General features: G+C 48.2%; 1 protein-coding gene across 1 annotated transcript in view; it reads right to left on the minus strand.

Annotated features, from left to right (window-relative positions):
- The window catches only part of LOC112156084 (insulin receptor substrate 2-B), a gene marked incomplete in the record, with an annotated part of 12173 nt that extends 762 nt beyond the window's left edge, over positions 1 to 11411 (minus strand). The window contains 2 exon segments of the mRNA XM_024288239.2: positions 1 to 405; positions 7348 to 11411. Of these exon segments, the coding sequence (XP_024144007.1) occupies positions 401 to 405; positions 7348 to 11101 (3759 nt within the window).
- Positions 11412 to 12360: the final 949 nt, after the last annotated feature.

Here is a 12360-nt window from a genome sequence, read left to right on the forward strand (position 1 = left end):
AGTTTCTTTACATTGAAATGAAAACCATGAAAATGAAGATTTAAGAAAACGAATGCATGGAAGGCTGCAGCCTTTCCTCAACATCCCTTTTTGTTAAGGGGGGGGTCAAATAAAAATATAATTTGCAATTATGCTACCCCCCCACCCCCACCCCCAGTCTCACCTGGCTGTTAGCAGTGGAGGGGGGGTGGGGTCTTTAAAATAAGAAACTAAAGAAAAACACTAAAAAGAAATGAACAGCAAACGTTCCTCTTGTCTCGACGAGGCAGCAGGTCCTCCCGTGGGGGAGGAGGAGGGAGGGGGAGGCAGAGGTCACTGGCGAGGTGAGGATGATGAAGGCGGGATCGGAGGTCCCGGTGATGGCTGGAGGGAGGTGGAGCACACAGCGCCCCCCTGTGGCTCAGTCTGAGAGACAAAAAGAGAGAGAGGAGATCAACAAAAAGCTCAGGTGGGTGTGCAGGTTCATACAAGGGGGGAGGGTCTTTTTAAATTTTAATCATGTTTCAACATCCGGGGTCCCGACTGAGCAGAACCACAGGTCCATCCATGGCCCGGAATGACCCAGGCAGTGGAGCTGGGTTATTCCAGCAGAGCCGGGCTTTGTCAGCCTCAACAATGAGCCACAAAAAAAAAAAAAAAAACACGGGAGGGGGGGCTGGAATGCAGTTGCTGTGTCTGCCACGGGTCAGATAACCCCGCCGACCCACAGGGACAGGTACAGCAGGACATTAGACGTCATAAATTTAACCTTAAATGTCCAACCATTGACTGTATATGACAACTGGACTCACTCCCTGGCGTTCCAAACAGGAAGTACCTGCTGCAGCAATCATTATTTGTCAGAATAACCATTCTTTTTTTAAGCGTGTTCTTCCCAATTCTAATTTATTTCTGTAGTGACAAGTTATTCAGGCCTAAATAAACATATGCGGTTTCACGTTGAAGGTTTAACAGTTTCTTGGGCTAAAAAACAAGTGTAGCTATAGGTGAACACAAGAGTGTTGAAACCTGAAGCCCAAACACACACATACATGTTTACATGCAAGACTTTTCATTGAAAGAAGTCGCTTGAGCTCACGCATCCAAGCCTGGAGTGAATGTAGCGTCACATGCTCAAAAAAAAAATAGATACACCCGCACAAACATACACAGATACACAAACACAAGCAAAACATGTACATGGACGAGAAGACATAAACACAAGTAATCAACAAAAACACACACCCACAGACTCATACAAATGCACAAGGATACATAGAGACACACAAACACAGATAACCGCACTAACAAATTAACAAACATATGGAATCCAACACACACACCTATAGACAAACACAAACACACAGGTGCACACTCAAAAAAAAAGCAGCAAACACAAAAATCCACACACAAACAAACCCAACCACAGAAACACAAAACCATACACACACAGACTCAACACACTCTAGAAAACAAAAACACATATGTGGACAAACACACGCAGCATAAAGACTCACACAAACACAGATGCTCAAGAATACACACAAATATACAACAAAACCACAGTCTCTTCCACACACGCCCACAGATAGATGCGTATACACACACACACAGATGTACGCTCACAAAAATACACACAAAATGACATGCATACAAAAAGACCCACAATTGCAATAAACAAAAAACACAGACACTAGTGCTGCCACAAACGATTATTTTATTAGTCGACTATTCACCGATTATTTTTTCCGATTAGTCGACTAATCGGGTCATGCGTAAACTGGATATAAAGCACACATCTTAACCATCATTAGCTTTAAACTAACTAAAAACTAGATATGTAGCATCAGCTGTGATAATGCTAGTGTGAATGTTATAAGCTGGATTTGGCCACTAAAGATGCTAGTGCCGATAGCTTAAAATGCTAAAATTGATAGCTGAAAAAGTTGAAGATGACAGCCAGCTAAAATATTAGCTAAATGGCAAATTAGCCTAAAAAAATGAAAAAAGCCTAAGTTAGCCAAAATAGCTAGCATGCAGCTGAAATACTAGCTAAACTGAAAATTAGCGTAAAAAATCCTAAATTAGCCAAAACAGCTAGCATGTAGCTGAAATATTAGGTAAACTCTAAATTAGCCTGAAAAAACTAAAAAATCCTAAATTAGCCAAAACAGCTAGCATGTAGCTGAAATATTAGCTAAACTCCAAATTAGCCTGAAATACCTAAAAAAAAATTCCTAAATTAGCCAAAACAGCTAGCATGTAGCTGAAATATTAGCTAAACTCCAAATTAGCCTGAAAAAACTAAAAAAAATATTAATTAGCCAAAACAGCAGCATGTAGCTGAAATATTAGCTAAACTCCAAATTAGCCTGAAAACCCTAAAAAAAAAATCCTAAATTAGCCAAAACAGCTAGCATGTAGCTGAAATATTAGCTAAACTCCAAATTAGCCTGAAAAAACGAAAAAAAATATTAATTAGCCAAAACAGCAGCAGGTAGCTGAAATATTAGCTAAACTCCAGGTTAGCCTGAAAAACCTACAGAAAATCCTAAATTAGCCAAAACAGGTAGCATGTAGCTGAAATATTAGCTAAACTCAAAATTACCTTGAAAGACCTTTAAAAAAAATTCTAAATTAGCCAAAACAGCAGCAGGTAGCTGAAATATTAGCTAAACTCCAGGTTAGCCTGAAAAACCTACAGAAAATCCTAAATTAGCCAAAACAGGTAGCATGTAGCTGAAATATTAGCTAAACTCAAAATTACCTTGAAAGACCTTTAAAAAAAATTCTAAATTAGCCAAAACAGCAGCAGGTAGCTGAAATATTAGCTAAACTCCAGGTTAGCCTGAAAAACCTACAGAAAATCCTAAATTAGCCAAAACAGTTAGCATGTAGCTGAAATATTGGCTCAACTCAAAATTAGCCTGAAAAAAAAAAAATCAAAAAATCCTAAATTAGCCAAAACAGCTAGTATGTAGCTGAAATATTAGCTAAACACCAAATTAGCCTGAAAAAAAAACAAAAAATCCAAAATTAGCCAAAACAGCTAGCATGTAGCTGAAATATTAGCTAGACACCAAATTAGCCTGAAAAAACTTCTAAATTATCCAAAACAGCTAGCATGTAGCTGAAATATTAGCTAAACTCCAAATTAGCCTGAAAAACCAAAAAAATCCTAAATTAGCCAAAACAGCTAGCATGTAGCCTAAAAAAACTTAATAAATGTCAAAATAGTCCAAAAAGCTGGCAGAATGTCATAACTTTCAGCTTTACTACACTAACTCCATTTAATATAAAGCAAAGACTAATAGTGGCAGCCCTAACAGACACACAGACACATGTACACAGATCTAAACAGAAACACCAAGTAACTCTGACACACAAACACACTAGAAGACATGCACAACCATGCAGACACAAACATGAGCAAACACAGACACACACATACAAACAGAAGCCTACACACATGTATACACAAACAAATACACACATTCACAGACTTTAATGCTCACAAACACACACATACATGCATAAACAAACACTCATACACAGCCGTGTCTACACACAGACACATACAGTGGGGACAGTTTTCTGTTACGAGTGGACCCTGAATCCACTTCAGTCCGGAAATAGAGCTGTAAATTTAGAAGAGCTTTTCACCCCCCCTCATGTGCTACATAACCCTTCCCCCCTCCAGACTTGGGGAAGGTGGTCACTCACATATTAAAATTTGTTTTTTTGCACTTTTCTGACAAAGTTTGGATGTGGTGTAACAAATCAAACAAACAGACGTGTCCCTGAACGCACCAGCGTCGGCCGAACAGACACGGACATGTCCCCAAACATACCAGTGGTTCACCAGTGATTCTCAAAAGCTGTGACGTCAGTTACACAACACCTCATGCTGGAGTAGGAGCACAACGCAATGAAGACCTTTACATGGATCTTCCCCTTCAAACTTGTTCCAACTTTACAAATAAACTATCGTTTTTTTTACACTAATCACATTGCTAACTTCGTGTTTGACTGAATTGGTTCAAGTTTCTTCAAGTTTTCAAAAGACATGTAAAAGACAGTCAGGAGACCTACGGAGGTGGTGCAAACCACAGAACTGGAGCAGTCAGCACCTGGATCTGAACCAAAACTGGTTCAGTGCAAAGGAGGCTCACCAAAACCCACTGTCCCCCTGATAGAATGGCCATGACAGTCCCCCCCGCCGTGCCGCAGGAGATCCTGCAGGCTCACATGAATGAACACGGCTGTATAAAAGGCTCTGAGGGGGGGCCGGCGTACGGCAGACAAAAGAGTTCAAACATGGCTGCGTTCGTGCTGACACAAACAAAACGCGGCATGTTTTTGGGTGGCTCGGTCCACATGTGACCCAACATAAACCCTGCGTGCTCGCCGAGCTGCAGGACACAAGCCTAATGGGGGTGGGGGGCGTGTTTGGTGCACAGCCTAAGCCCCCGCGGGCCAACACTTCCAACAGTCAATGACAAAAACAGCTTTGAAGGAAGCTTCTCAAACAAGAAAGAAGCCAGATTTCAGGAACATCCGTACTGGTAACACGTCAGCTGTAGAGTTAACTAGTCCTAGCAAGTCGTCCTGTTCCGGTAACTCGATAAGCAAAAACTTGTCATTTTTTTACATCATCAAGACCCTGTTTTTCTCCTTCTGCAAGAACACAGAGTTCATGTGTATTGTTTTGCTACAGACGTCAAAGCAATGAAGACATGTTTATCCTTAAAAAAATGACACCTCAACATAACCTTAGGTCATTTTCCCTTTGTGGAATCAATATTACTTTAATTTTTTAACATTTTAACTCCTTAAACACTACAAATACACACTTTTTGACCTACTATAGCTCTTCGACTGTTAACCTCAGGGGTGTCCAAATCTAGGCCTCTAGAATCAGTGTTCTTTACATTTTAAACAAACCTGTCATTGAAACTCCTTAGTGGCTAAAAACTGCGTTTTTTTACTTTTCAAGACTGATTAATAAATTATCCCCAGAATTTTAGTGGTTTAGAGGTAGTTTGAAGATCCACACATCTATATAAATAAGCTTGTGTTTAATTAATGGTGCATCTATCACAATATATGGTGGTACTTTAGGTTTTTTTTAAAAGCCTTAACATACTAAGAAAGCATACTTTTTAAACCTTGTGCTATCTTATGGGGTCCAGATGACCCTAGCCTTACATTGACATGCTATCCATCCTATGACAAATGTTGATGAAGGTGGAGAGGATTCCATGTTGCCATAGGCACCAGTGAACATAAAAAATCATTGAAAAATAAAGTTCAGTGTGCTGTCTTGTGGGGTCCAGATGACCCCACTCCCAACGTCATGGCTAGGATAGCACAAGGGTTAGAAAAAAAAGTTAACTTTGAAATTATTTGCCTCCTGCTCCATATCGTAATCGAATGTAGATCCATATAATTTCGTTAAAGAGTAAATATGCAGTGAAAATTTAGTTTGTAACCCTTGTGCTATCCTAGGTTTGTTTATATAAAAGTGGGGTCATCTGGACCCCACACGCTGAACTCCTCCCCCAAGGATTTTTTTAATCTTCTCTGGTGGTCATGGTAGACATAAAATCCTGCCCACTTTTGTCATTGGAGGAATCACACATCATTACAATGGTCGGGTCATCTGGACTCTATAAGAGAGCACGAGGGTTAATACTTTTGGAAATGAAAAATTGTATCTGACCATTCTTGTGCATTAATAGCTGACTTGTTTTTAAAATCTGTGGAGGTGTAAATGACAATTATCTGGATTGAGTTTCCTCTGCCATCCCATCTTCTAATGACTCAAAAAAGTTCAAGTCAAACGCTGGAAGATGCACGCGATTGCGCAACGGTTATAAGATTCCAATCGCGGATGATGTAATTGACTGTGAACTTGCAAACAATGAGACTCAATCAATTATGATATGAAGTATAAACTGGCTCTATTGGTGCAAAGATGGTTTTCTCTGAGAGAGAATCATCTTATTTACATTGATTGCATATAGTAAACAGTGAAGTGTTGCATATTAGCATAATGGTGCATTCATTCGGACACGGCGCAATCAGCGTGTCAACCAATCAGAGACCCACATGACGTTTTCAGTGACTAGATCAAAGAGTAGAAGTAAACATTCAAGATGGCGACTAGATGCGAGGATTTTCGTCATGATCTTCCATGTATTTTATCAACCCGCGGGGGGTGCTAGGTTTCTGGAAACTGTCTCAGTTACTTGTTGGGCAAAGGCGGGATACACCCTGAGTGGATTGCTAGCCCGTCACAGAGCTCATTGAGCTGGATGGACGGCTATGCTAGCCAGACGGCTGGTGGATAGCTTAGCAAGATAGTGAGCTACGCTCGCCCGGTTCCAGCAGAGCTGATGGCGTGTGCTGTTGTTCAGGCGACCAGCAGATCTAACAAGATTTACTGTCCAGGCTGCGGGTCCCTGCTTGCCTGCCGGCAGTTAGCTGCTCGCCAGCCCGGAGAGGCGCCGCGTGTGCTGTTGCAGTGCACGGGTTCGCTCTATGTGCTTATTATGTTTTTCATATTTTCCTCGAGAAAATTATAAAAACATGCCCCGTTTTATTTTTATTCCCCCTCTCTATGGTTAGAGATGAAACTAGACCACAGACAGACGGAAGTTACTTTGAAACACCCCTCAGGTGCAGCTCCGCAGCACGAGTGAAGCACACAGAACATAGAGACTCTGAAAGGTGTGGTGAAAACAAACACAGTGATCTGCTTGCCGGTGACTCTTTAGAGTTCTCCAAAACATATAAACCCAAGCTACTCGCTCAACATCACCCATGATGTCACAACAAATGAATTCCAGAACAACTTTGGCGGTTGCTCCGCGCCAGGAGGTGTTGAGCAGTAAATTTGACAGGCGTCAAAAGAGAGGCGGCAGACGCGGATTTGACGCACCTGCATCGTTCGGAGTAAAGGCACCATAAGGCTGATTTAGAACCCGCTGGAATTACGTTAAATCCGTAAATGGTTGAAGAGTTTCGGTAGTCCAACGCTCCGATGTTAAAGGGTTAAGATGATATAATTTAGCAAAAACCTATCAAACAGTTAGCTTGCTTGAATGAGTTGACTAGGCATGTTTCCATCAAAAGTAGGGTCATCTGGACCCTACAAGACAGCGGACCCCCCCCCCAAGGATTTTTTATCTTCACTGGTATCCATGGCAGAAATAAGATCCTATCCACCTTCATCCACATTTGTCACACATCTATATAAGGGTGGGGTCATCTGGACCCCATAATATAGCACAAGGGTTATACAAAGTTTAACCTGAACTGCTCAAGCTTCAGGTAAAACAGGTGAACTGGCAGGATTCCACTCACCCTTGGCAGCTGCGACTCCATCCGTTTTGGTGAAGTCTATACTGGCATAGGCTCCGTTCTCAGACGCCGCTCCCTCTCCAGCTGCGGCCCCGTTGGTGCCGGTCGCTCCAGACGCCGCGGTCTCCGCGTTTGCCCCCTCCTCCCTTAACTCCAAGGCAATGTAGTTGAGTCCGTTCTGGAAGCCGGCAGACGCGTTCCTGCACATTCTGCCGGATCTGGCCTCCGTGGAGGAAGAAGGGGGCCCGACCTCTGTGGGTCTTGGCGATGCATGGTGGGGTGGCGAGTCTCTGACCCCCTCCACGGACATCCACACGCAGTCAAAGGAGGCCGAGTTGGCCCATCTGGAAGCTTGTCCCCCCACCAGGTAAGACTCACAGTGGGCTGTGGGGTCAGCCTGTGAGGGGTGGGGGGGAGAGGAGTCGAGCCCTTCTCCTGCGGGGGTGGAACTGGAAGAGAACGTCTCCGAACTGTGTCTTCTTCTGCCCTGGGGGTCAGCTCGTACCACTTTGGGCTCCTGTGCGGGTGCCCGGTTAGAAGCGGGTGAGGAGAAACCGTGGTTGTAATGTCCCTCCATCACGCAGAGATGCTGCAGCATAGCTGTTGGGCTCTGGGCTTTCCCACCCCCGCTGAGGTTAAAGGTCATGTCAGTGTAATCTTCTCCCACTGACTTCCAGTGCCCCCCACCATGCGTTCCTGTGTTGCTAGCTAAAGGTCTGATATAGCTGGGGGGGTTCCATGGGGCAACAAGGCTAGGCCTGGGTGACTGGTTCTTTCCCAGACCCCCCACCTCCACACTCATGTAGTCCTGGGGGTGGGGGGGCGAGCAGCAGCGGTTGATGGGTCCAAGGGGGGTCTCTTCGTCTGGGGCAGAGAGAGGATAGGCAGGAGGCTGCTGTTGGTGAGGAAACTGATCTCCAAACTCGATGTTGATGTACTCCCCAGGACTGGAAGGGCCCTCAGAGTAGCTGGGGGGCGCCACTGAGGTGGAGGCCTCAGTCGCCTGGAGCGGGCCGTGGACACTCCTCCTGCTGAGAGGCAGGCGGGTGGGCCGCAGGACGCGCCGCTCAGCTGGCGCCGTGGTTGTGTGGTGAGCGCCGTAAGGTGGTGGGGGGTGAGAGGGGGTGGAGGTGCTACAACCCCCCACCACCCTCTTTTCCTGTATGGACACCGGCTTGGCAGGGGAGCTCATGGGCACATACTCCCCGTCCTCCCGGTCTCTGGTGGGGGTCTTATAGGACCGTGGGAGGGAGAAGTAGGGGCTGTAAGACTTGGGGGCGACCTCGGGGGGGCCACCTGCACTTGAGAGCCTGTGCCCGCTGCTGTACGACATGTCCATGTACTCGCCGTTCTCGCCCTCCCCTCTTCTGCAGCTTCCAGATGCACCGGGAGGACTGGGAGAGGCCGGCAGCGCCGACGAGGAGCAGGCCCCGCCCCCGGGGAGCATCATCATGTAGCCATGAGAGTCTGTAGAGGGGGGCGGCTGAGGGGGGCGGTGGGGTGAACGGCTGTGAAACTGGGGGGACTGGGAGTTGTGTTGGGGGTAAGAACTGGGTTGCATAGGCATGTAGTCAGGGGGGGTGTCCCGTGGCGACGCAGCGACGCCGCACATCATGGGCATGTAACCGCTATCCTCCTTGGCGCAGAGGGGGGGGCGCTCGGCGGCAGCCTCAGTCCTGGGGAGGGTGGAGGGCCGGCTCTGCTGGCTGTGCTCCGAACAGGAGCTGTAGTCGGAGCGCAGCGAGGACGTGGAGGAGGAGGGCCCTCCCCGGAGCAGCCCGGCGCCAAAGGGCAGCGCCACATCCGAGCCCTCATCCAACGAGAGGTTGGTCTGGGTCATCTTCTGATAGACAGCCACCCCACAGCCTCCGGTCGCCCCCCCTGCAGATCTAGAGAAAGAGTGCGTCCTCCTCCTCAGAGACGAGGAGGACAGGCGATCGTCTTCGGTTGTCGACGTGCTCTCCTCGCGGGAGGCATCGCCCCCGCCGCCAAAAACATCCCGGTTCCAGCCCATGGCCATGTAATCATTGAGACAGCTCTCCTCTCTGATTGGGGGGGTGTTGCCCAGAGAATCGGGCGTGTTACTCCTCACCCTAAAGTACCGAAAGTCCCCCGGACTGGAGCCGTACTCATCTGAGGAGTTGAAGCCCCCGTCGGACGGTGAGCCGCATATGGAGGCGCTGGATGGGCGGGTGAGCGTGTCGGACACGGAGCCGTGGCCGCTGCTGGAGGACACGCTGACCGGGCTGCTGGTGGAGGGGAAGTGGGAGACAGGTAGGGAGGATGAGCGGGCGTGGTAGGCGGAGGACGTCCCGGAGACGGCCTTCATGTAGCGCCCGCTGCTGGTGCCAGAACTTCCTGCGGCCCCGCTGCTTCCAGAGACGCCGCCGCCGCCTTCCTGGCGCCCGTGAAGGGCCCGCGCAGAGTTCAGATGCACCAGGCTCCCCGTGGCCGAGCGGAACGGCCGGTTCATGGTTCCCTCCCCCTCACTGGAGGTCCGGAAGCGGTAGCCGCTCGCCCCAGAACTCTTACTGGATGGAGGCGTCCCAACCACAGACTCTGTTCTGGATCGGCGCTGGAGACCGGTCTGGCTTGGAGGCAGGTTGCCCAGGTGGCGGCGTGTGGTGATGAAGGGCATGGGGTTGGAGCTCGAAGACTGGCTCTTGCTCCTGGGCCGGAACTCGGCGAAAGCCTTCAGGGCCTTCATGGTCTCCAGGATGGTCTCGTGCATGCTCTGGGCCACAACCGAATCGTCCACCTGCATCCAGATCTCCCCGGGTCCGATTGAAGAGGAGCGGCCCACCTCGATGAAGAAGAAGCTCTCTGAATGTCCACAGCGCCTGATGTTCATCAGCTGCAGGTTGACACAGGGGTTGTCTGAGTTCAGCTTCACCAGGTGGACGGTTTTGGCAGAGAGGCACAGACGGTACACGCCGGTCAGGTTCTTCGTCTGACCCAGTCCTTTGGGTTTGACATTGACCTGCCACACCTCCTTGAACACGGTACCGGGGCTGACGGTACCGTACCCATCATCCAGGTCATCAGAGTCCACATGGCCGCGCTTGCCTTCACTCATCAGCGCGCTCACGGCCACGTACCAGTCCTCCTGCTCCTGCTCGCTGTCGGCCACGATGGCGAAGTACTCGTCCTTGGTGTAGAGCGCGATCAGGTATTTGTTCTTGGAGTCCGCGCGCTTGTTGACCGTGAAGCACTGGGACAGGTAGATCACTCTCTTCGGGGGGGAAGGCGCTGCGGCCGCGGCTGCTCCGGGGGCCCCCGCGGCGGCGGCGCTGCGGAGGCTGCTCCGGAACTTCTTCTCGCTGTCGTAGTACTCCAGGCGGCTGGGGCCGAGCGGCCCGGCGGCCCGGAGTACGAAGAACCGCTTGTGTCCGTGCTTCTGCTTCCTCAGGTAGCCGCATTTCCGGATGTCTTCCACCGCGTCCGTGGCGCTCGCGACCACCACCGGGGCACCGCCGCCCGCGGGGGTCCCCTCCTCGGCGGCGGGGAGCGGGCAGCCTCTCCGGGCCGGGGAGTCGGTGCTCTTCTCCCCGAAAAGATGCGGCTGCGGCTCCCGGGGGGGCTGCTGCAGGCTGTGGTGGTGGGGGTGGAAACGGGAGCCGGTGCCGATTACCGGGGACGGGGGTTCCCGGACCGAGCCCGCTCCGTTGGTGTCTGCGGCTCTCCTCCCCGGCTCCCCCTGCGGGGCCTCCATCATCATCACGGCGCCCCCCCCTTCCGGGTGGTTCGTTAGATCCATCACAGAAAGCAAAGGTCACTTTCCCAGCAGGCGAACCCGCGCACAGCCAGACCCCATTCTTGTTTTGGGAGACGGGCTCGCAGGTCCGGCTAGGCCGGCTAATGTGAGCCGCGCGGTCCCGGTGCTGATCCACGCGCGGTACGCTCCCGAGTCTCTGTAAGCGCGTGTTCGCCGTTCAGCAGCTGATCCTCCGCGGACTTTTTCAAGAATTAAAGCCCACTGGGACCGACATGACCGCCTCTGCGAGCGTCCGTGAGCGCGGCTCCGTTAGCTCCTCTGCGGGCCACAAACATCACATGACCCATACGTCACCAGGGGAGCGGGGCAGACATGAAACACGGAGTTTGATTGGTTTTTGGCTGATGACTGACAGGTCTGCGGTTCAATCCACAGACGACATCAAGTAGTTCGTCATTGCTGTAGCCCAATCAGATTTCAGAGAGTTTTCACAAGTCTGCTGATGGGCGGGGCTTTGTCAGGCTGTTGTTGGCTGTTGCAGCCAGCGACCCCCTCTTTACATCACCACAAAGATTTAAACCTGACACCCCCTTCGAACAGATACTATGAAAGTCAAAGTAACGAGGCGTAGGCCTACCTTTTTTAAGTAAATATAAAAATAACTAAAAATCAGAATTGTGTTTTTTTCTGTAAACAAGGATAAATAATAGAGTTTTAATTACATTATGTTTATATTCTCTTAAAAACTCATGAAAATATAATTTATCCTAGTTAACAGAAAAAATACAATTCTGCTTTTTAAAATTACTTTCATATTTATATTAGGGCTAAGAATCGATTTTAAAAAAATAACTAATTATCGCAATTTTCTGCCAAATTATTTGGCAACCACTTATCTGCAAATAATCACAGCTTGAAATCACACAAACCACATTCAGAACATTTATTTTTAATGAGTGCTGTCAATCAATTAAAAAAAATCAGATTAATTGAACTTTTGTGTTGTGATTAATCATGATTAATCACAATGTTTTCTTAGGTAAATTTTATATGACAATATGCGGCTTTTGAATAAAGACAGACCAGAGAAAAAAAATTCTCTCATTTTTATTGACTGAAATGTTTTAATTTATCAAGCGTTTACTGAGAAATGTATATTTCTGATTTGATGATCCAGTATTTGCTCCATGCCAATCACTTCCAGTTTAAATGATGGACAATGATGGACAAATGTTTCATTTATTGAGCCACTCCAATGAAAATCTTGTAACTTTTATCTGATGATGGAAGACGTATAAAAA

Source organism: Oryzias melastigma, linkage group LG18 (assembly GCF_002922805.2).
Source record: "Oryzias melastigma strain HK-1 linkage group LG18, ASM292280v2, whole genome shotgun sequence".
Classification (NCBI taxonomy): Eukaryota; Metazoa; Chordata; class Actinopteri; order Beloniformes; family Adrianichthyidae; genus Oryzias; species Oryzias melastigma.